This window comes from Lissotriton helveticus, chromosome 1_1 (assembly GCF_964261635.1).
Source record: "Lissotriton helveticus chromosome 1_1, aLisHel1.1, whole genome shotgun sequence".
Classification (NCBI taxonomy): Eukaryota; Metazoa; Chordata; class Amphibia; order Caudata; family Salamandridae; genus Lissotriton; species Lissotriton helveticus.
The window spans coordinates 1,792,001,819-1,792,027,600 of NC_136057.1; the positions used below are offsets into that span (position 1 = coordinate 1,792,001,819).

The window sequence follows — 25,782 nt, forward strand, 5'->3', positions numbered from 1 at the left end:
CCTGGTATTCCCCTGTGAGATAACCCCGGCAGGGTATCCGCAAGGTGAAAGCCAGGCATCCCGCCGCGAGGAGCCGTTGTGGAGATTAAGCAAGCTATTGCCCAGAGTCGCAGAGTGTGAACCCGTGAATCGAGTAGGCACCGGAGCGAGAATTGTGGAGTCCATGGACATTTTTTTTTAGGACTCAAGACCCCGCCGAGCTATAGTAGATAGTTTAAACACAAACATTAACAGACTAATTTGCATAGACTAGATTTTGACATCTTAGAGTCCTTCACAATACCTTCCAGGCACATAAAAGAACTTTAAGGAACTAATGAGCATAACGTGCATTTAAATCCACTGGCTCGAGCATTTAGTTTGAGCAATGTTTAACTAAACATTAGTAAATTTGGTGAGGATAGTAAGAGTTTAGTAAATCAAAACTCCAGTATTCATACTCATATCATTTCAAGGTTTAAGTCAACCCTTTATCCTGACAGTGAAAACAAAGGTTGGGTTGGTTTGAGCAAAGATGACTGGCCGAGTGTAATTTTTCAGAACTTCCATTTAAACCAGAAAATAATTTGTGAGGAAGACATGATTTGATAAACAGAAGTCACATGGTCCAATATTAAAGGCCATCCAGGGCTTAGCCCACTTAGGCTGACGTGACAGTAATCACAGTCATTTTTTTGCACCATGAAATGAGTAAGATAGTAAGGAGGGATCTGGAGATCACTCAAAGATTATGGGACCACTGGAAATGCTTAGAGTCTTTGGGTATAGAGTTCAGTAGGATATATAGCCAATATACGAGTCCAAAACTTCAAGCAAGAAATCCCTGGCAACTCAACGGATTTGGGGGTTCAGAGGCAACTATTCTGAGAAGTGCATTAGGTTACCCTTGGGCACAAAGGAGGGGGATTTCAACAGCCTGTGGGGTGTGAATAACTGGCGAAGAAAGGTTGAGGTCCTGGAAAGTTAGGGGCCTTAGATGTCTTATGAAGGGTTCTACAAGACTGGATTACCTAAGCAGAGAGTGCTGTACTTTCAAGACACCTGGGCTTCAGGAGGGCCTGACCCTCTGGAATTTACTGAATGTTATATTCATTCTATGGCTTTTAAGGGAAAAGGTCACCATAAGCGAGGATTGATCATTTATGTTTCCAATTACTAGAAGTGTAAAGCATCTATAGCGAACCAGCCAATCAGTATTATTATGCAAAGCAATGCAAGGGTTGTTTTTCTTGAAGGATAAGAGTACACTGGTATTTGTTAGTACAAAATATTCACCTTTCCTCTAAAGTTAAACAAAAAACGAATGCATTCTTAATAAGATTTAATTCCCCAACAGGTTGCTATAATCGCCATTTACACTTGATGGGTGACTTCTAATCTTAAACGCTCACAGGGAACGATTAATTTGTGGTCAGTAGCAAAGAAAGATGAAGAAATAAGAACTTTTCAATGCCAATACAAGAAAAGGATCCGACTGGTGTCAGATTGCTAACGCTTTGTCATTCTTTTAATTTGCAAGATCTCAGTGCACAGGCTCTGACTGACATCCCTGGAAAAATCACACACTCTTCGGTTGTCAGTTGTTTCAATATCCTTCTATTATAATAGCCCTTTACTATCGAGCAAAGGGAGGAGTGTCACACAGCTCAAGTCACTTAACCAGGAGGTTTAGTTATTAAACGTGATGTCCAAAAAGGTATGGATTACTTAAAAATAAAATAAAAATGAGATTAGATCTACCATTTATTGGCTCGATTTTTAAGGTTACATAGTATAGGCTGAAAATAAAGTAAGAGATATTGTCGCAGGGTTTCTGTTCTCACACAGAACTGTGCACAGAGGAGTGGAACCTCGGCAAATTAGGGTGTCCCAAAACTTACCTTAGCAACCAACTCACCCCTTACCGAGCTAGCTACAGTGTCTCATTGGACATATCTGAACTCCCAATGTTTAGACAAACCAGAACATGAACTTACAGTACCTCAGGGTACGTGGAACTCATGAACACTCTTTTGTTATATTATCATTACAAACCAGAACATGGAGTAAAGAAGACAAATGTGCATTTGAAATGTTTATTTACTAATGCCGTCTTCTCAGGCGCAGTATCTTAGATAATACAAGTATACTTATTATCAGTATCAAAATTATCAGCATAGTTACTAAGACATAAAAAGCGAATGGTGACAGCATGTTAACATGCTGTAATGAATAAGAGTTAACAACACTTATATCTCACCCTCCCTAACACATATATTATATTATTAGCTAAGAAGGTCTCTTTGGGTTGTTTTAGGGCGGGCCCATACCTTAGTGTCCTAGCATGAAGGAATCACATCAGCATACACCAGCTCTCTCTGCATGTGCACCGCATCAAGTCTTTTAACAATTCTCGTGCAAAGCAATATCAATCCCGCCTCAAGCCCAAGTTGGCAAAGGCTGCACTTGTGTTATGACTATGAAGGCGTGGAGATCAGACCTCATAACAATTCCATATCGTGTTGCTCCTGAAACTTCAGCACTCTCCGTGCAGACATGGTTTATTAAACAAAGCTGATATCAGAGCAATAACATATTATTCTCACATACACCACGGCAAACCACTAGGTTGAAAGCTAAGTCAACAATTTAGGGTCGTGTGCAGAAGTTGCAAGAAAGGAAAAATGGCGTTTAAACCTCAAATGTACCTATGCTAACTTAACACGATATAAGGATATATAGGAGCTATATAACACCCCCCCATGATCCGAGAACGGACTAAATAAGATAACAGAAGTGCCATCACATGAGAGCAGAATCCAACAATAAACGAGCATGAATAAAAATTCAATTATAAAAACTAATGCTAAAAAATAGCCCAAAGGTATAATGTGGCTCAAGCCAATAGGCAAGCAAAAATAAAATGTCTTGACCAAAAGTCAATAAAATCAAGGAAATGCTATTAATCAGCACGTCAATTCGAGGCAGTGTTTATGATAAGACTGTATATGAAAAGTAAGCTGCAACAGCCTCCAGGAGGAAGTCACTGTCCTCATCCGAAAACAGTTCAGCCATCCAATTTAAAAGATGAAAGGAACATACGTGATCTCCCAGCACCGGATCCTCTATAACCATCAGAGGACAGCTCGGTGGGTTTTCAAGAAAACTTTGTTCCAAGAAATTTTGCGCTGCCGACAATCCATCCCAGGGACCCATTAGTCCATGCGCCACCGCCAAGGCCATAATCCTCTCGTCAGAACAAACCAACTCGTGAGCAATGATAGGACTCATCAGCTGATTAAAATCGACGTCAGAAGAAATCGGTCCGCAGAGACACAAATCAATGGCCCAAAGGAAATCACAGGTCAGGCAACGAAATACAGGCTGGACACAGGTGAAATAGGAGAACCGAAAAGATAATCCAAACGCCGTGCTTAGAGTCGCCAACGGCAGTGTGCCATAATAATCAAGCATGCGGTTGCGAAACCGCGTCAGTAGCAGTTGCGCGTGGTCTTGCACAGGAAGGGCATCCATATTTAAAAAGGCAGAAGACCACCAAAGCGCCAGCCGCTAATGCAAGAAAAAACGGGAACCCTCCAAATAAGGATGAAAAAATAGAATGGAAGAAGGCAGGGATGACTCCAAAAATCTTCTCACAGGAAGTCACGAGACCACTGCTAACAACTTTAAAAAAATGTGCTAGGCCCGTTGTGGAGGATGCGTTAAAGATAGAACGAACCATGGCTCCGAAATGCAAAGGCAAATCAGTATTTAAAAGAGCCTGAACCTCCGTACGGGTGTTAGCAATGTGAAGCACGAAAGTTTCACGGGCTGAGCTCAAGGCCACCTCTTTCTGGGACAAAAGAGCTCTTATTCTAGCCATGCCGCTGAATTCTGCTCCCAAGGTCGGTATCTGTGGCCAAATGGAAGACTCCCTATGTTCACGTGTGGGAGGATAAAGAACATTTCTGCAGCAAATAACTCGCTCACTTACTGTTACTATGAAAGCTATACCTTTAATTAACCCACAGCAGTTTTCATTATTGAGCATCAAATAACTACCATTTTCTAACAATTTAAACGTGGGGATGACAGCAGGAACTGGCGTGCCCTGTAAAACGCAAGCCATATTCGGTCGGTCCTTGTTACATGAACCGTGTAACTGTATGTGTCTGCACATTAAAGAATGATCTGGCGTCTCAGTACACTCCTCCCCTGTTAGATAAACCTCCTGTTCATCCTTGAAACATCTGTATGTGTATGGGAGTGACCAGACCTCATGAAGAAAACCGCTACCTAAGGGTTCAAAACGACCTATTGGCACATATTTCATACAATTTGAAAACTTATATAAAGCAAAAGGCAGTGTTATTAAACCGTGGATAAGCCAAGTAGCAGCAGTGGCTTCTGCCACAGAAAAAGGTAAAGATTCCAACCTTTCAATATGTAACATAGAAAAGGAAGCATCACGCATTGAAAGCAAGCGTTGTTTGTCAGTCAAATTAAACGGTGCAAATAAAGAGGAAACGTTCATGTATCCCCAGGGAACTTTACCCATTTTCAGAGTCTGAAGTGTCCATGCAAACTGCATGATTGACCGTAATTGATTTTGACCATGGTATAATACTGACACTTCATCATGCACAATATCAACAACAGACGACACAATATTATCCAATGTGTAAATTCTAGAGGAAAGCACGTTAATGCTATTGTCAACGACTGCAAGCACTTTCTCAAGATTCGCCTGATCAATAGCCCTAAGGCGTGTAGCAGCCTCAATCTGTGACAGTTTCCAAATTTCATTGTAAACCCCATATAACCACCTTTTCGACCTGCCACTAGCTGGGCCTCTAATGAAATCATTTAAATCCACGTCTGCATTCAGTTTGGAAAGGTGATACTTAACCGCAGGTAAAGTTGAATGTTTCAGCCAAACTTGACACAACTTGCCCACAGAGTAAGAGGTGACAGTATGACTCAAATCAAACCGGGGATCAGATCTAACAGTCTTAAAACCGTCAGTTATATTTAAAAATCTTTTTTGGCAAGAATCAGCACTACGGTGCCAAAGCAGCCAACCCTCAGGATTCATACTGGAAATGTTAAAGGAGGAATTAAGAAGCAGAGCCTGTATATCTTTAATGGACAATTGAGTAAAATTACTCCAATCCTCATATTCCTCCAACTCCGGGAAAGACGGGGTGTTTAACCTTTTAGATGTAGCCAATCCAAAGCATGTGGTCTGGGAAATGGTTTCATTTAAAAACAACATATGATTCGGGATGAGACATGCACGGTGCAAAGCCTCAGTGCCTCGTACCTGCCAGGCCCTTGAACCCCAAACCGATTTAAGGTCTATTGTTTCCTTCCATAACTCATAGCCCCCAGTAACTAATTGATCTAGGAAGGCCTTCGAATACAATAATTTTGTATCGGTAAGTCTAACCTTGGACAGTGGCTGTTTGTGAAATTTAAAATAAAAGGACTCGGGATTGGACTGATTAAAGTCAGTGAAATAAGTATACTTTTTAAGAAACGTTTCTGAACTCCCTTGTGTAGGTGCTGGGCAATGTTCCCACTGAGTAAAATTAACAGCATCCCTTCGGGAAGATGTCTTGTGTAAGAAGTGATTGCCATAATGTTGGTAACAGAACAATTCACCATAATTAGCAGATTCTAAATATAAATCCTCAGCATCAAAAGCAGCATAGTATTTCAAATCAGAAAACAAACTTTCCACAGCATTAACATCCCAATCATCAGAACGAATGTTTTGTTTCACCACATCCCCCATATTCACTCTAAGTACATTAGGAACATTAACGACTTCCGTTGGGCCATGAATTTGAAACCGAACTGCATCCCACGCGATTCCATCCAGAACAGGCCATGCTGTGATGTTAACCAAAGTCAAGTCTCTTTTTAATCTGTGTGTAGAATGTGAAGAGGAAAGTGGGGCCAAAGTTCCATTTAAATGAGTAATGCAAGTTCTCTCCTCGACATAGTGTCCATTCATAATTCGAAAAAAATAAAACACAAAACCAATTGACATAAAAAGGTAAACTGAAAAAAGGACCAGCCAAATGTATGTCCAAGGAGGTATCAAAAAATGTTTTTTAAACGGGCTAGCATAAACTGCAATTTGAGAGGGTTTTTTCGAGGCAAGGGAAGCAGAGTCAAATGAAAATCTGGATTCCGTGGCTAAACGAGCTTGCAGGTCAGGCATGGACAAATCAGTGGGGTATGTATAGTCCAACTCATCAACGTTAGTTCCGGGTAAATTATTTAATAATGGACTTGAAACAGCAGGTAATTCGATGGCCACCTCAGGTTCAATATTAGAAGCAGTGGGCATAACTGAATTTCTCACAATGGAAGGACAGGAAACAGCCGGTGTCATGCTAAGAAGAATCGGCCACTCTGTGTATCTTGACATTGTCAATTGAAATAAACCTGTTTTCCTTACGACCAGGAAGTGGTGGTAAAATGACTGTTCTTGTGCCCTTCACTCCAAGGACGGGAACCGGAGCTCGATAGGAAGGACCAAATTCTTTCTTGTTATCGATCTTCTCTCGAACCAGTTCGCCAACTTGGGGTAACCAGCCAGCTACCGGGATCTGCAACGCATCATCCGACGTGGAGGGCAAATGTTCCTTTGCAAGACTGTCTCTGGTCTTTTGTAGATTCTGTAAAACATTGCAATGTTCATCTGCGTCAAAGCAAGTGGCGCGAACCACCAAGTCTAGACCGTCAAGGTCAGGGACGTACATCTTGATGCCAAAGAGCATCTCGTATGGGGTCCGCCCACCCAGAGACCTTCTAGGGAGATTATTAAGAGCACGCTGCACGCCATAGAGGTGAGCCAGCCAGTTTCTGCCAGTGCCTATAACTCGGGCTGTCAAAGATTGCTTTAAATCACGGTTCATTCGCTCAACTACACTATTACCCTCAGGTCTGTAGGGAGACGAAAACTTGACTTGGACCCCCAACGAAGTCATGGCATCCTTATACGCCTTAGAGGCGAAAGCCGGATCCTGATCCGAATGGAAGGTACCACAGGCAAAAATCCCTATAAAGATACGCAAATCTCTAATGACAGTCCGTGAATCAGCGCTGCGATGTGGCCATACCCACACAAAGCGTGTGCATGAGTCAACTGCTACTAAGATGTACTTATACGCAGTATCAGATGAAAAAGGACCGCAGTGATCTAAATAAACACAGCCTAGCGGTTTATTAGAAATGTACAACTGAGTCTGTGGCGGACGCGTAGCAGTTGAAGGTTTAATCTGCTGGCATATGTCACAAAGAAGGACATAATCACGCGTCTGTTTGTACAGTCCCCGCCACCAGAACCGTTGTTGTAATTGCGTTACAGTGGCCGAGACGCCAGCATGCGCAGACGCCACACCTTCATGAGCCGCTGTAATCAAGTCTGCTCTGCGATCAGAGTTGGGAATCAGCCGTTCCCCAACATCAGGAATAGTCACAAAAGGAACCTTTTCGGGACTTAAGTGGTATTTATACTTCGAAGGGAATCCCGCAGGATGTTTACTTCCCTTCTCAGAGGCAGCAATCGCTGCCAAGATGTCGCTATCAATCTTGGTTTTAGACCTAGTAACCGCTGCAACTAAGTATGTAGATACCGCTGATTTCGCTGCTTCATCAGCAAGCGAGTTGCCAACAGCGTGAACTCCTACGCGCTGATGACCGAGAGTATGAATAACAAAAACGAGTGGCAACTTAGCCTTAAGCTCTGCCACTCGAACCCAGATCATTTTATGTTTTATTGTGCTACCCTTTGAATCATGAAAATCATTTTGAATCCAAAAGAACAAGTTTTCATTGTAAGACTGGACACAGTAGTAAGAATCACTTACAATCAGAGTAGTAACACTTGGATCCGCGTACTCTAACGCTAGTAATAGAGCACGAAGCTCTGCCAATTGTGCGGTGCAATCGCCCAGGGGCATCGTGTGCACCTCCCTGGAAATGAACTCATCATTCAACATAGCACCGACCACAATGGCGCATGCGGAAACGTAGGCATGTTTAGAGCCATGCGCAACCTGCGCCGACCCATCAGTGTAAATGATGCAATGGAAGTCCTCCAAAGGTCGCATAGCCAGAGGAGCAGGATGAACGAATTCATACTGCAAGTACTCTTGCGACCGTAAGGAGGCGTCAAAAATAAACATGACATCCGTGGATGACAATGACGCAGCCCACTGAATCCACCGAGGGTGCAAAGCTTTTGAATTTGGTACACTGGCTTTCGTGACTGCCTCCAAATGAGGACAGGGTGTTACCACTAGCATGCGTTTCCCCTGAGACAGTGCTCGTTCCTTAAGAATTGCCATCTGTACAGCAGTTAAAACCTTTTCCACTGTGGGAAACCGCAACTCAGCCGAAGTGTACAAGTGTGACTTGTAAGCAATAGGTACTGTGTCACCTTCATTAAAAGTGAGGTATGTGAAACCCACCGTCCCAGGAATTATTCTTATTACCAGGTTGGTGTGGTTATCACGAGTCAGTAAATATTTAGAAGCGAGCAGATCAGCCTGCAAGGATTGCAAAATGGCTGAATGCTCAGGCAGCCAGCATGATTTTGAGAAAGTTGGTTGTATCAAAGCATACAAAGGCTTGATACGCTGGGCATATTCCGGAATGTAAGTTCTGCCGAAATTCAAAAAGCCCAGTAAAGATTGTAATTTTTTCAGTGTTGTAGGAGCGCGCAATTGTGCGCACTTCTCTAAGAAGTGAGGAGCCAAACCTCTACCTTCATTGTTGAGCTCATAGCCCAAAAACAACACTGTGTGTTCAGCAATGTGCGATTTTGCAAAGTTAAATTTGTAACCCATGTCAGCAAAGTTGCAAATAACAGAATTTACACGACACAGATGCTCCCAAATATCGTCGTCTGTGAGATATATGTCATCCACATACGAAAAAGCATCAGGGTCGAGTGCCTCCAGAATAGAGACAATGCGAGCGGTAAATATACCAGGACTATTCTTATAGCCCATTGGAAGACGCCGGAATTGCTTTTGGACTCCAGCGCTCGTAAAACTGGTCCATTGGGAGCTAAAGCTGTCCAATCTGTGGGCATAAAAACCATTGGATATGTCAAGCGTTGTCTTGAAACGCTTACGCACAAGACTATCCACTAGGGCAGAGCCGTGGGTATTCTGTACAGCACAGTTATGGCAATGCGAGTTTAAATGCCGGTAATCCAAAACCAAACGATATGATCCGTCAGGTTTGTTCACAGTAAAAAGGGGATTATTCATCGGTGACACACACGTTTCAATAACTCCCTGATATTCCAATTGTTCAAGGATTTCCGCGACGGAAGATTTAGCTTCACGCCGAATGGGATATTGAGGTTGAGGCTGCGGCTGAGACCGCAACGGAATTTCGTGGCAAGGCGACAATCTATCCCAACCACATTGGTTACGGTACAGAGCCGGCGCGAGAGCCCGAGCCCACTCTTCTGCAAAATGCTGCGCATGCTCTTTCGAGACAGTGTTCGCGAAACTGGGTAGGATCACCTCCTCCCCTCGCGGCGCCGCGAGCACAAAAGGTGGGGGCCAGTCAGCCTCCGAAAGTAAAATATCATATGTAGAAGACAGATTCTCCCAAAATACACCTTTAACGGTACGCTGTATGTCACCTTCAATTAACAGGACAATTTCATATAGTCTTTCAGGGGGAGCAAGTCTCGTATCCGCTGTTTCTATCACAACGTAGACATCAGTCGCTGTCACCCTCAGTAGTGGACGCAGCGCCTCTCTGACTATGGTTATCTCCGCCGCGCTGTCCAGCAAGGTCAGAGCCCACGTCAGATTCCGAAGCCGCGTTCTCACTATCTGTGGCATATCGATGCGCTGTTAAGGCTGCGACTTTCTTTTTCGCAAACTGCGGTCTCTTAGGCGTAGAATCCTCCTGCTTCCAAGCGCCCTCTGTCTGGCGGGGCTGGCCACGTCCCTGTTGGCCACCACGTCCCCGTCCGCCTCCTCCTCCACCGGTCTTCTGGGCCGATGAGTCCTGTAAGGAACGAGGAGAGCGTTGATCAGAAACCTGAAATCGATCAGGTGATTTAATCATCGCGCGATCGCGCAAATCATAAACTTTCTCAGACGGCGCAGGGACTTGTGTTGCAGGATAAGATTCCTGCGTTTGCTGCTGTTGCTTCCCCTGTTTCTGTTTCTGAGGCCAATTTTGCCTTTTGGACTTCGGTTGTACATCTGCCGCAGCAGATTGCACTTGTGGTTGTTTTTTATCCTTAACCGCGAAGTACTTTAAACCTTTACTTGTGCGACCGATAGTTTTGTAAGCGGCCACCACAATCTTCGCTAACTGGCGGGGCTTTTCGGCATCGGGTAACGCTGCCAATGCATTAAAAACCTGGAAGTTCACTGCATCTCCCTTGATGTTGGAGAGTATGAGATCACTCACAATCTCAAAAGAACCACACAGGCGCATACCCAATTCAACCGCTGCCTCAGGACCGTGATCATCCTGAACACGTTTTATGATCGTAGGCAGTACAGCCATAGATGGGGTGCCGAAGCACCTCGCATAAACAGCCGCAAAAGTCTTACCCCAGCTTTCACAGTCAACGAGTTCGGGAGTGATATCCTTAGGTAAAGTAATCGTCAACATTCTATGTTTGTCAGCAGGAGAAGAATTGGGAAACACGGCCTCCAGTTGGTCAAATTTCTCGGCCAGCCAAAAAGGAAAATCATCTTTATTATCAGGGCGTTGACCAAAAACAGAATTTACCATAACTGGATTAAGCCGTAAACCACCACGTTCCGTTTGAGCGGCCGGACCCCCCGGGGGACCACCCGGGAGATGACGACCAATGTATTGCACTAGTGCACGAATCACGGAAATAGACACAACATGTAACCTTCGAATTTCCTGAAGGGTACAAGCACCGTGATTCGGGTGCGGGGTAAAACCACCCAACGCAGGCCAGTTAGTACCTGGAATCGAGAGTGGACCTAACCTCGCAGCGGACAAAGAGTGGGGGAGGGCGCCATCAAACCAAACGCGATGCTGCCAATGATCAATAGGTATTTCCAGTGCCCTGTACGGTGTATATTCAGCCGGGACAGCTGAGGCGGTGTAGGAGTGGAACAACCCAGAAGTTGCGTCCACTGCCGGAAACGTAACCCAAGAGTAAAACAACTCGTAAGGGAACGCCGGATCTGCACACACCACTAAAACCACAGCCATCCCATCCACCGGTACCTGGTACGTCTGAAGATGGTTGCGCACCGCCACGCGACTATGTTGCGCAATGGCCACCGCCGCCATGACTACACTGGAAACAAGAAAACACAAAGAATACCTTGTAGCACAACTGGGCAGTAATTCAAAGAAACCGTTTTAGAAAGAATCAAGCTTGAAAAAGACCTATCCCAAAAAATAGGTAGGTTTCACCGACACCCCGTTTTCCGGAAACGGATGTGAAGGGGTTAAGGTTCGAACGATATACTACTCGAGTGTCATGATATAAGACCACCACCCCACGTTGGGCGCCATGTCGCAGGGTTTCTGTTCTCACACAGAACTGTGCACAGAGGAGTGGAACCTCGGCAAATTAGGGTGTCCCAAAACTTACCTTAGCAACCAACTCACCCCTTACCGAGCTAGCTACAGTGTCTCATTGGACATATCTGAACTCCCAATGTTTAGACAAACCAGAACATGAACTTACAGTACCTCAGGGTACGTGGAACTCATGAACACTCTTTTGTTATATTATCATTACAAACCAGAACATGGAGTAAAGAAGACACATGTGCATTTGAAATGTTTATTTACTAATGCCGTCTTCTCAGGCGCAGTATCTTAGATAATACAAGTATACTTATTATCAGTATCAAAATTATCAGCATAGTTACTAAGACATAAAAAGCGAATGGTGACAGCATGTTAACATGCTGTAATGAATAAGAGTTAACAACACTTATATCTCACCCTCCCTAACACATATATTATATTATTAGCTAAGAAGGTCTCTTTGGGTTGTTTTAGGGCGGGCCCATACCTTAGTGTCCTAGCATGAAGGAATCACATCAGCATACACCAGCTCTCTATGCATGTGCACCGCATCAAGTCTTTTAACAATTCTCGTGCAAAGCAATATCAATCCCGCCTCAAGCCCAAGTTGGCAAAGGCTGCACTTGTGTTATGACTATGAAGGCGTGGAGATCAGACCTCATAACAATTCCATATCGTGTTGCTCCTGAAACTTCAGCACTCTCCGTGCAGACATGGTTTATTAAACAAAGCTGATATCAGAGCAATAACATATTATTCTCACATACACCACGGCAAACCACTAGGTTGAAAGCTAAGTCAACAATTTAGGGTCGTGTGCAGAAGTTGCAAGAAAGGAAAAATGGCGTTTAAACCTCAAATGTACCTATGCTAACTTAACACGATATAAGGATATATAGGAGCTATATAACAATATGATCAGTGGTTATTGGTTCTTTGCAATCTAGTCCTGTTACCTCAGCTTCCTATGAAAATTGGCAATAAAAACAAGTGACACACAATTTATGGTTTACAGCACAACTAAAATGTTGTATAAGTGCTATGAATAAGCAGAAAACTGCACTGAGGAGAGGAACACCAAGTGTGTCCGTATTTAAAAAAATATAAGTGTATTAGTATGTGTAAAGTTGGCAGTTGGAGAATCGGTGACTCATTCGTATAAATGACAATTATTTTGGCACAGAGCGGAAAGATGATGCAGTAGACACCCGCCTACTCACACCAATGCTTGAAGTGAGCGCAGCTAAATTGAAGCCTGCACTCCTATACTCTCATTCAGTTTTTCCAGAGAAATTGGGATTGTGGATGAATTTAGAAAAATGTACAGAGCTTCAATGACTGTTTTTCCCCAATCATTAGCTTATTTTCAAATGTGGCTGAATTTCTCTTTAGTAAAAATGAAGCTTCGTTCATTGGCGTTTTTCTCTCTATGTGCTTTTTATACCATTAACTTTAATACAATGCAAAATGTTATCTTGACAAAATTCCAAAAAGAGAGATCAGGATAACCAATGGACAAAACTATACAACATAGTTTTTAGAATTACTCGATGTGCAAGGTAATTAAGATTCAGTTAACAGCTGAGACATTTAAAAAAATGATTAAGGAACAAGTCAAGTTACTGTATTGGAGTAAAGACTGAGAAAATTACAATAGGAAGGCTGCACAGTACACTACGGCCAGTTACCAACCAGGGCAAGTGTTGGTATATTTCACAAGTCAGCTCTCAAAACAATTAGGTGTATGATGGTCTGACTGCAATTTTTTTTATTACCTATTAAGGAACTAAGATCAGGCTGTGCTTTTATTGAGAACAGGAAGCATACGTCTGATGAAGCTACTAGGTTTTCAATAAAGGGCCAGAATTTAGGGCCTGATTTACTGTGTTTTTTAAACATTTTTTTCTCAAAGTGGGAGTCTAGGGCCAGATGTAGGTAAATCTCATTTACAGATTCATAAATACCAAATTTTACCGATTCGGTATTTCTGAATCGGTAAATGAGATGTAGGTAAAAATTCGGTATTTTTTACCGAATCGGTAAGATTCGGTATTTACCGATTCGGTAAATACCGAATCGGTATTTGCTATTGAATCCTATGGGCCTTGAAGCCCATAGGATTCAATAGCAAATACCGATTCGGTATTTACCGAAATCGGTAAAATATACAGAATCGGTAAATTTACCGATTCTGTAATTTTACCGATTCGGTAAAATTACCGATTCGGTAAAATTACCGAAAATTTTGTGCCCCTACATCTCCATAGCCCTTTACCGGTCGGAAACGGCCGAAAATCGGTATTTTCGGCCGATTCCGACCGGTAAAGGGCTACCTACATCTGGCCCCTAGTTCCTTGTTTTTTTAAACAATTAACCCCATACCCTGAGAGTTTTCTTCCCGGGACTGGAGATCATGTAGCATGTTCCTGTCTCTCATATCAGTTCTTTTCTGGTGGTGACAAACAGGAAAAACAAGACATTACATTGTACTTCCAAAATAGGGCTTGGGGATTTGTAAATGGAAAAAGCAGAGGAAGGTGGTGACTCGCTTTGCGATACTGGCCTTACTCCTAGCTAAGCGCAGCATTACACTATACTGGCGTTCTCCAAGCGGTCCCCCAATAGCAGCATGGAGGGGAGAGGTCCAAAAATGGGGAACCGCAGAAGAGGACACAATCAGGCTCGAGGAGGCATGGGGTACAAGACGACGCCACAAATCCATGGAGTGGTCAATGCTCCTCCACAGCTTCAAACAGACATGTAACACCCCTACGAATACCCCAGCTGCCACTCAGACAGAGCTTGACCCCGTAGCGCCCCGAGCAACACAGGAACCCCCCTGACGGATCCCACTCCCCCTCACTCCCATACGTGCCCCTGTGTGAGAGCAATACCCAGTGCCAATAGACCAGCAACAACCAATGTCCTTATTCCCAGCCCCCACCCTTTCCACTCCCGAGTTATTCATCCCAGTTGGTTTAAACAGGTGAACTCTTTTCAACCAAACCTAAGAGTAGTAAGACACACCGAATAGGCCCTGGTAATTAACAAGCCGGGATGTGACCCATTATCTCTAAGCATCCATCCATGGTTAGAAACAATATGCCTAGCAGAACAAATAAAGATCTTGATGTTATTCTATTATAATGCAAGTATGCGCTGTTTCCCTCGGGAGCAGCGTCCCTTAAATGCACTCTGGAGGATATGTTCGTTGGATTCGTTAAATAAAGATTCCTTAACTTTGGTTCATACGTTGTATATTTTATCCATAGATTTCCATGCTTCACATTATTAATTCATAATATGTCCAAGCGTGTATGTCTGATCAGCTCAATTCATTTCGGGCATTTGCCCTTCATCAGGGGACTTATTCCTAAAAGCAACCAAGTATAGCACACATTAAGTGTCTTGTAAAACAACTGCAAATTGTCTATAATCAATAGTCTATCTATTAGCATGGTGCGTGTGCTAATATTAGTCAATGTCATCACACAAAGGACGAATTTCAAGCAGGATTTTAGTTAGTAGGTGACAGCGGAGTGAAAAGTTCAGCGAGAAAAGAAACAGAAACATTCAGCGAGAAAAGAAACAAGAAGTGTAGGAGACAAGCAAAGATGTGACAATCAAAGGTCTATGGGAGAAATACAATCGAGCATCGTGACGACGTGTGCACATGATATGGAAAAATATAGTGCAAAGAATTAAAGCATTCCATGACGTGTGACTCTGGTGTTCAAGCATTTAAAGGATACCGCGTGTATCAAAAACCTTCATAACTGACCTGCAGCAGATGCGTGGAGATACACTCAATACTGCTTAAATATCGTGGCTACCTTCTGTAAAGGATGTAAAAACATCACGGGGTTAATGCGATGTGATCGGCCGAGTGCTACGGTCAAGGTTAAAGAATGTAAAACGGCTCTAAATGCTTACCGCATTCTAGTGCAAATGCAGCGTGCGATTCTCTCCTCGCGGGTATTCAGTACGAAGATATGAAACGGCCGACGCCATTACGTTTATATCCCTAGCATGCAAAAAAAGCTCAGATTGGGTGAATGCGGTCATGTGACCCCTTAGATTGCATGGCGGCTTCCGATAGGCGGAAGAAAGGTCAGGTGATATGTTGCCATGGTGAACGGAGATATTCTTGTGGCCGTTTCACATCTTCGAGTGCCTGCTGTAGAGGCCGCATGTGAAGTCTGGCATTGGGCACTGTGTATATGCATGAGGCCATCGACCCCAGCAGTGAAGACACTTGCCTGGCTGTGGAATGCATAGAGCTGAGGAGAGTGTGGCACTTGAGGAGCATTGATGACAACCTCTCCTCCGAAGGACATACACTTGCCTTTGTGGAGTCCAGGGAGGCGCCCAGATAATGTATCTGTTGTGTGGGATTGAGGACCGGCTTTTTGTAGTTGACTTGCAACCCCAAGGAATGCAGCAGATTGAGGCAGTAAGAGAGATGGCTCTGAAGCAGTGCAGGTGTGGAACTTTTTAGGAGCCAGTCGTAGGGATAGATGAAGATCTTTCGCCTGCGGAGGATGGCGGCCTCCACCACCATGCACTTGGAGAATGTCCGAGGGGCGGATTTGAGCCCGAACTGGAGCACTCGGTACTGATAGTGCTGGCGAGAAATCTGAAACCTGAGAAATTTTCAATGTTTCACTGAAACAGGAATGTGAAAGTAGGCGTCCTGTAGGTCGATGGCACACCTCCAGTCTCCCTGGTGAACGTGTGGGAAGATTTGATGCAGGGCTAGCATTCGAAATTTCTCTATTCTGATAAACCTGTTCAGCAGGCGCAGGTCGAGGATAGGTCTGTACTCTTTGGCTACTCCTCGTTTTTGGACTAGGAAGTACTGTGAGTATACCCCCTGGTTTCTCTGGAGAGGTGGAACCTCCTCTCTGGCCCACTTGGAGAGGAGGGTAGATACTTCGTCCTGTAACAGCCGATTTTGTGGTTGAGGCAGGAGTTTCAATTGTGGGGGCACTTGCGGGGGAGACTTGAACCTCAGCAAGTAACCATGCTGCACAATATTCAGCACCCATCTGTCTTTTGTTATGGTTTCCCACTCTTCCCGGTGAAAAACGATACTCCCTCCTACCGGAGTGGCGAACGGGTGCGGAGGAAGCAATGCCTCACTGTTTGAGAGGCAGCTTGCAGGTGGACTGTTGCTGCTTGTTGTTCCCCCTTCCTCTGCAAGGGTGCTTTTGCTGGATTTGGACCTCTGCTGGTTCTGGGAGGACCACTGAGGGGTTTGAACCCTCTGTTGGAAGGAACGTTTGTCACTCTGTCTAAAGCGTTTGCGGAACTCCTTCCGCTTCTCCAGACCAACAGCTTTGACCGTATCCAGCTCCGACTTCATCTAATTTATCTCCTCATCCGCATGAGCCCCGAATAAGGAGTAGCCATTAAACGGAAGGTTCAGGATCTTTTTCTGTGCATCGGGTTTGAGACCTGTGAGGCGCAACCAGGCTGTGCGCCACGAACAGATGCCATGGGAGTAGCCATGAGCGGCGAGATCTGAGGCGTCCGCTGCCGCGCTTATGACTTGATTAGCTACTAGATCACCCTCCTGTAGGATCTCGTGGAAGTCCTGCCGATCTTCTTTGGGGAGCTTGTCGGTAAACCTTGCCAGGGAGTCCCAAAGGGATCTATCATAGCTGAGGCACTTGCAATCTTCATGGATGACGCAGAAGTATTGCACATTTTTCTGCCACAGGAGTCCATCTGTTTGCTGTCCTTCTCTGGAGGAACAGTAGATGACGAGGATGCTGAGTGTGCCCTCATGGCGGCTGCCACAATGACGGAGTCAGCTGGGGAATCAGCTCTAAGAAACAAGGGAACCTCGGCTGGAGCCTTATACTTCTTAGCAATCTTCTAGGGGACGGACCCCACCATATTAGGAGTAAGGAACATGGCCATAGCTGGTTCCAAGAAACCTGGCACCAAAGGAAGCAGCGGTCTAGGAGCTGTACGATGGTGTAAAGAGTCAAAGATGATTGACGTGGGAATCATGCAAAGTGATATTCAACTTCATTGCTCTTCTACCTAGAACGTCTGAGAAAGTTGCGATGTCATCGAAGGGAGTGACCCTTGATGGAGGAGTCGATGAAAACGTCAGAGAATAGTCCCGGACAGAGGACCTCGTAGAAGAAGACCAGGTTGATGATCGTCTGCGTCTCCTCTTATGTGGACGTTCGTGGTGAGAGCTGTGATGACCCCGTGACCGTGATCGGTGTGTGGAAGGCGATCGTGGTCTTTTGGCGGGAGATTTGGAAGGCCTGACAGGAGCACTTCTATCAGGAGAGATCCTGGATGGCGTGTATGTGCGAGAATAGTCCGAGCTCAGCTGTCCCGACACCATGCAGCCATTGAGGTGAAAGACCGAAGGCCCTCTTCTCTCCAGGTCTCTGGTGAAATCTGTAAGATATGAAGCCCTGAGGATGATGACCGGGCTCTGGAAGTCGAGCTGGATCTAGACGTCAACTTACGCCGGGCCTCCTCCGCGACATCTGCAATTTACTCCCTCGAAGTCGAGTGCCTCGACGTCGATGAGGTCTGCGTCACCATCTGCGTCGATGTTCGTGGTGATCTGCTATGGGACCGCTGTCCTGCCCTCGATGTTGGTCTCGACGTCGACGGCGATGCGGAGACCCTGACGTCGACCTTCAACGGCGACGCAGGAACCTCGACTTCTCATGACGTCGTTGTGGGGTCAACCTTCTCGACGTCGAATGATGGAAACTCGATGATGCTCTCGACGTCGACTTGCCCGCTTGCGGCGTGATGTTCACCATCATGACGCTCGACACCGACCCCTTCGAGGGTGGCAGAGAGTGTCTCGACGTCGACGGAAGCCTCAACGTCAATAGAGTTTTCTCAGGTCTCTCTGGATCCACACCCTTCGAACCTGAAGTGCTGTGCCTCGACGCCGACTTACTGGTATGTGGCGGAGGGTCTCGACGTCGAGATGACGATCTGTCCCTCGACGCTGAAGAGTGTCTCAGCCTCTTCGACGGCGAATCTCCTGTCACCTTCTTCTTTCTGGACTCAGGAGAGGTGGAACGTCGCCGCTTTCGGTGTTGCTTACTTGAAGAAGGTGCTCTGAAGTCTCCATGGTCACCTCCATGATGGCTTTTGTCCTTCTCCAGCTGGGCATGAAGCTTAATACGTTCTCTGTCGGGCAGAGCCCGCCTGGAAAACGTCTGGCAATGATAGCACAGGTCAGGATTGTGTGAAGATGGAATACACACAATACACACTGAGTGTGGGTCTGCCAGTGCCGTTTTCTTGCCACAGGAAGGGCATTTCCTGAATAAAGCAGGCATTCTGACTTGAAAAAATTTTGGGAAAACCAAAAAACAGTAGAATATGCCTTCAGGAATCAGAAAATGTCGACTTTTGTGAGAAAATTCTCAAATAAATCACTTTCAGTCACAAAACTGAAGAGCTCAAAGTCCAGGATCCTCACAGAAGGAGCCAGACAAAAGAACTGACCTAACTGCCACCTGTGGTGCATCATGGGAGCAGGTGGTCTCCTGCAGGTCTTAAAGGCACGGTACCCTAACTCTAATGCCTTAAAGGCAAGGTGTCAGTTTTCTTTGTTTTCTTGTTACTCTGCTGGAGCCTACAGGCAACTGCCTGCAATTACAAGTTTTCTTTATGGCAATAAAGCATTGCTGTATGACAACTGTTTAGTGCTTCCTCTTTTCCTTATGGGTACTACAATGCAAACGTATGTAATTTCGGCATTTTTGCCATGTTGGAAACATATTAGGCTGCATATATATGTTTTCACATATGCATATATATGTATATAAATGTATTTTCTATATGCTCCGGGATCCCTCACATGGGCGGGGATTATTCATAGATTATGACTATTGATGAGTATCCCCTGGATGAGAACTAAAGTCCCGATATAGACAACAAATAGGGTGAAAGCAACATAAAGAAGCTGTACACCTGTGTTAAAAGTAAGAATGCACATAGCACATCCAGGAATAATAACGAAACGCTTACAAAATAATAGAAAAAAAGTTGTGTTGCAAAAAGATGAGGAAGATAACACGTACTTGATCCATGCTTCATCGAGAAGCAAACACAAGAAAGGAAGGGCAGCCTACGGGTGCTAAGCAATCGTAAGACTGCAAATGAGGGTTGTAAGCCCACATAAATAAAGCTTATTTCATTAAGAGGAGTTTGGTTTCTCTAAGTGAGGTATACTTTACATTAATGTTTTTAGTTTATTTATCTGGTAAATAACGTGTTTAATATTCCAATGTAATAACTCTGTACTTAGCTCTATGAAGGCAGTAGCATACTGTGGTGTTAGTATCGAACATGCACAGAGTCTGCTCCACTGGCAAATACAAGCAGATCAAAAGAACTGTGAATACGGAATGCTGCAATGACCTTTAACAAAAAACCTGGGAGTTGCCTTAACACTTAACACAACCATGTTTCTAAGAAAGACTGTCAAGAGATCTTCCATGGTTTAGGCTTTTAATTCACTAACCCGGAGTATGAGAAGGGCATTTCTTCAGAAGAGCCATCAGACTTGTGGAAACTGGGACCTATAACGAAGCCCTGACTAAAGAGAGTGGTTGAGAACCCATCCCCCAGTTATCTGTGGCCTGCCTTTCAGAAGGCCATTCCTTGCACTCTGGGTACTTTAGCAGTGGCCAGGAGGAAGATATTCACCAACTTCTAGCCAGTACCAGCCTTCTAGCCTGTGTGAAGAACAACAGCTGACTGGTACTTGATCTGGATCCTAATTTTTGGTATAAAAGTGGTCGCCTGTAGTCTCTTTTCATAATTCAGATGGACTTTTACACCATTATTGTTAATTAGGGTGTGTTTACAAAAATTCATTTTTTGTTTTGGTATTGTTCTAATCACTAAATGATAATTTTTACTAAATCGGTTTGGTAATTTTACTAACTTTAATGTTGGTTTAGTGTTGCTTAAATCCTTAGGATACATTTCTCTGATGGAAATCCTGCTGCTATGGGCCACTGTAAGCTCAGGTTTCCTCAATTAAACTGTATTTGTCTTATCAAGGTACTTGATTACTACTACAGAGGAAGATTTGCCCCAAAGCAGTAATCTGGTTTCTTACAGTAGTACATAAGACATTTAAAAAAAGAGTTAAAGTAAACTCAAGAAAGAGTTAAGTTACAGCTAAACTTATGTTATGATGGTCTTAGGATAAAATGAAAATACTTCTTCAGGGGCCTTTTAGGGATGTGTCTTGATAATCAGATGTACTAAATAGCCCCACCCAAACATGGAATCCTGTAGCAATGTTTACAAAAAAAATACATCTAGAACCTTTTTATCATAAAAATAAATACTTAGTCACCTCAGTTCTTTTTTCTGGCTCCTTTAAACAGGATTCTGGGGAACTGGGCTAAGCCTTTTTACTCCAGCAAGATGTTTTTAAACCTTTCAAAAATCATTTCACTGTATGACATTTAATACTAGGAGTTTTTACCTGTAATTACTGCCAGAATGTTGTTTTTGACAATTGGAGTCTTTACTTGGAAATGTAGCTCTTGGCAGGAAAGGGTAGACAAAAAACATCATTTTTCGTGCGTGGTGTGCCTGCATGGTCCCAATCTACTGCAGTAATATACAGATTCGCCTCCAGGTATTACTAACCAGGAATGAAACGGGGTGCTATTTTGATCAAATGTCCAGAGAGGTTACTTAACATGATTCATCCAAAACCACTGAAATTGTTGGCCGATATATTACAAAGCCAAGACCCTAGAAGCTCCAAAATGGCCTTGACAGTGGAACCATCACACAAAAGACTGCTATGAAGACCAGATCTCGATCACAAATTTGGGGTTCAGACTGTGCACCTCAACCTTCCACTGGCACCTGAACGTAAACAATATGACCGTATGAACCTATCACAGAACAGTATGGGCATTCTGAAAGAAGGGAAACATCAATCCACCCGAACTTCCAAATGGAAGAGGCTCAGCATCATAAAGAGAGAAGAATTTCAATACCACCAAATGTTAAGGAGAAGAGGTACTTTCACATCTCTGCTTTGCCAGATCAGCATGGTAGTTTTGTTGCATAAAGTCATGGCTTGCAGCCATTGCCTCACATGGACAAAATCAGTGCCAGAGAAGCTAGCAGGCCAAAGAATGGAGCTATTCCCAACAGAATAGTTTAAAACCCAGGTTGCAGTTGGCTGCCTACCCATGTCCCCCGCCCGATCATGCAGGCACACAAGGTTCCTGCTAAACCACCTGTAACGGGCACCACACCAAGGCTCGTGGTGGCTCAAAGTCTCAGTTATAGAGATTAAGACGGTATTTTACAGCTTGAATGTAAAAATGGCAAGTAAGTGCTTCAGAACAGAAAAATTATTGCCTTTATGTTACATACGGAGGGGAGATGAGTAAGTGTACAAGGTGCGCCCACCTGGATCCAGACTTCCTTCTTATGGTATGGGAATGTCAGTGGATGCAAGAGTTCTGGGAAACAGTCTTAGCGAAAATTAAAGTTGCTTTGGGAAGGGAGCTGGATCCTACAGTATGGGTCTGCCTGCTAGGTCTTTTCCCCTGTCCACACAAGCGTAAATTAGGGAACAGATTGCCAGATTTGTCTAAGTGGCTGGCGAGGCGGAGAACATCGCTGGAGTGGAAGTCGACTACGGGACCTCAGATAGCAGGGTAGAAACGGTATGTGACTAATTCGTCTGGAGCGGAAGGCAGAGCGCTGCCATGGGAGGAAGCCAGAGGTATGCGGCAGCACCCCATTGCAGAAATTTGGCAAGAGGAGCTAACAATGTGGGAGACACCTGCACAATCTAGCGGAGAAGATGGAGAATGAAGAAGTGTAGAATCAATAGGACTATGGGACCCCAGTCCCGGGAATGAGATATTTTCATGTTTTTTTTTCTTGAAATAAACAAATAGACTGAAAATAGCCGAGAAAGATTGAGAAGACATAATACACTAGGCTACACCAGGTGGACTTGTTAGTCCATCTGGACATACACATTAAGACACAGCAATCAAGTACCCTGATTTAATCACACGCTAACAATCAGCATACCCTTCTGCATAAGTTTTGGTTATGGTTTGTAGTTATTGTTTGCTTTGATCATATACATATTCTTGCAAAAGTATCATAGGACTTATGGGCATTGATGGACTCCTGCTTAACGAATTGCTTAAAAGAGAGGGACTCCCAAACGGGGTGAGACGAAATATCATGAGGAATGGATAGCATGCAGAAGAAATGTGATAAGACGATTATATGCATTAGTAAAGAAGTTGGACAATTGCCATGTGCATTGCTAATGACATACGATGCCGCAGCTCCATACAATGAATGAAAATATTTCTGTTATATTGAATACACATGTTCGTGACATGTGCACAGGCTTATTACAAAATGCAAATGAAAATATGATTTAAAAAAAAAAAAAGAACAGTAAGTTGTTCCTTTTTTCCATAGTCCACTTCAGGAGTCCGGCAGCAACATAATGGATGCAGGGAAGTTAAACAGACCCAATGTACCCTGAATCTGAATTTCATGCTAACTTTCTCAGCAGAGCTTAAAGTAATAGCTGGTAAAGAAACACATTTTTTGGATCCTTAGGATGCCAGTGAATGGACAGACAAGTGGGCAAAGAAACATCCTTTCAAATTGGACAAAGACTTAAAAGAAGAACCTACAAATGAAAAGTGTGGTAAAGTGATAAAACCCAAAGCTGGACAAGGGAAGACAAACACAGATAAATTGACAAAATAACAGCATGGAGGGGGAATTCTAACGTGGAGGCCATCGAGGTTTTGAATCTGAAAGTAAGATAGGGGCGTCATCAGGTGGAGACCACAGCAACGAGGAAGGGCGGGAACTCCTTGCACACATCACACTATTGATGGCTGATGATGTATTCTGAACTAAAGGCTTGATAGATATATGTATGGCTACCTGACTGATAATATTATTTCATATTTGTATTAGTTCATATTCCGTAACAACTAGCCAAAACTAGCTCAAACACAGGCAGTTAGAGGAGCAGAAACAACACCCTCAAACAACGGAATGAACAGTGAAATTTCAGACAATGATTGGACAAGACAGCTGGCTTAGACCAAAACACTTTAGAGGAATATGAGATCATGCTAAATCAATGTAACAATCCATTGTCCATATGTATCCAACACCACAACAGCTACATAAAATCTTCAATGCCATCCCTCACCAAAGTCCAAACAGACAACGCTACCCTTCATGATAGGTTTTAATAATGATGAGAAATACCGGCTTTCAAGAAACAAGGATGTCAATCAATAGTAAAAAAAAAATAATAATAATAAAGCTGTGTGGGCTCCCTGTCCTACATTTTATGACTATTCGCTCGTCTTATTTAAAGTAAATTCGAAGTTAAGTTCATAGACCTGGCACTGATACCGACCAAAAGGCTATTGGCGTAGAAATGGATGTCGAATAACCCCCAACATGGGTGCAATGGAACACGGAACTCTAGGTTAGTAGAGGCAGTAAGACATCCTATTATTGAGCAGCAAAAACACAATTGCCTCCAAATAAATGACTGGGAAAACATGTTAAATCTCGAAGAGAAACTCGATAAACCCCCCTGAGGGCACGTGTTACCCAGTGACTCTGGGGCACTAATACGAAAGTAAAGTTTGAGACTACGACCCCCGGCCAACAAAACCAATACACCAAAGTCCCTTTTATGTCCACATTTCCCACCATATTTGTTGGCCAGTGAGCGTGATGCAATCTGAAAACCGTCTGTCCCTTTACCACGTTCTCACTTATCTCTCCCCTCGCCTTCCTGAGTCAACAAACAGAAGCGTGAGTGACCCCTTAACAGGGGCAAAACAGATAGTGCACAAACGTCAATTCCACTTCTTTGAATTTTACGTATGTGGATGGGTAACAAGCTTTACTTCACCTACTGTTATACAATGTCCGCATGTTTCCCCACTCTCTTTCTTTACCGTTCCTTTCTTTTTCTTTCTCCTCATCTTTTATACTTTTCGCCCTTTAAGCGCTGGCTAATAATCAGATAGTAATACGGTGTAGCAGGATGCAATGTGACGTTTGAATACAATACCACAATGTGACAAATTAATAGGATTGGTCTAGTCAGCTTCACTTTAAAAAATAAATGCAAATATTTTTTCCAGAAAGTTGGCATCCGTTACAAGGTCTATATGTTACATTAATGGGATCTGCAGGCACAAAGCAGCAGGATTATACTGGTGGGGCACATCACTAAGCAGCCACGTAACAGCAGTGGGTATCACTTCTTTCATGGGGGTGGCTCTCACAATAACACTTCAAGACCTCTTACCAGCCACAAAGCCCAGGATGAGATCCTTCCCGGTGCTGGGGGGCTCCCTCTTCATCCAGGCAACCTTCAGGCTGTTGAACGTGTAGAAATAGACGAAATTCGAGCAGCAGAGGCTTGAGATGACCGAGAACCAGCCACGGTAGGGCGCCAAACTATAAAGAAGGCAAAGAACGCAAGTCATGTACAGAAGGAGGTATTTCGCACAAATTAACCACTACAATCCAAGTAGGTAAAGAAGAAATTAGTCACTAATCCTTAAGAACAAGGAGACAACTCCCACAAGCTGCCATCGGGACAACAAGTACAGAATCCAGAATTACACAGAGCCACAACTAACACTTGTGCATGGGCATCAGTAAGGTACAGACACAAATCAATTAATGAACTCATACAGGTCTCGTATGAATTCACACAGGCCCAGTAATGCTCATGCGGGCTCTAAAGTGCCTGCACTCAAGGAGGCCACAAAATGCACACACAAAGTTCAATAACGCTAACATTCAGGGTGGGAGCATGGGCGAGAAGATGGGCGACTGGCCATGAAATTTTGTGGCTTCTGAGATTCTACCAGAATTCCTCAATGATCTTTCATTAAATCGCAGCATCCATAGCCTGCAGGCCTATACATGCAACTACTGTACTGTTGTCGAGAGGGAGAATTGCTTAACACGACTACTGACAATGAGCGCGTTGTATGTAAGTAAAGCACTACATCTCCCTGGGAGACAGCAAGATAGAGCAGGGAGCAGAGCAATCAACCAAATATTGCCAGAGAGGTCAGCTGGCTGCTGGTCCTATGCCTTCGAACATACAGCGAGGTATTGGGTCGAGACTGGACCGGTGATCTGCAGATCCATCAGGAA

General features: G+C 44.0%; 1 protein-coding gene across 3 annotated transcripts in view; it reads right to left on the reverse strand.

Annotated features, from left to right (window-relative positions):
- SLC25A17 (solute carrier family 25 member 17) overlaps positions 1-25,782 on the reverse strand; it is a 273,120-nt gene that overhangs the window by 93,149 nt on the left and 154,189 nt on the right. For all 3 annotated transcript variants that reach the window (XM_078640599.1, XM_078640605.1, XM_078640609.1), the window contains exon 5: positions 24,920-25,071. In XM_078640599.1, the coding sequence (XP_078496725.1) occupies positions 24,920-25,071 (152 nt within the window). The remainder of the gene's footprint in view (positions 1-24,919; positions 25,072-25,782) is intronic.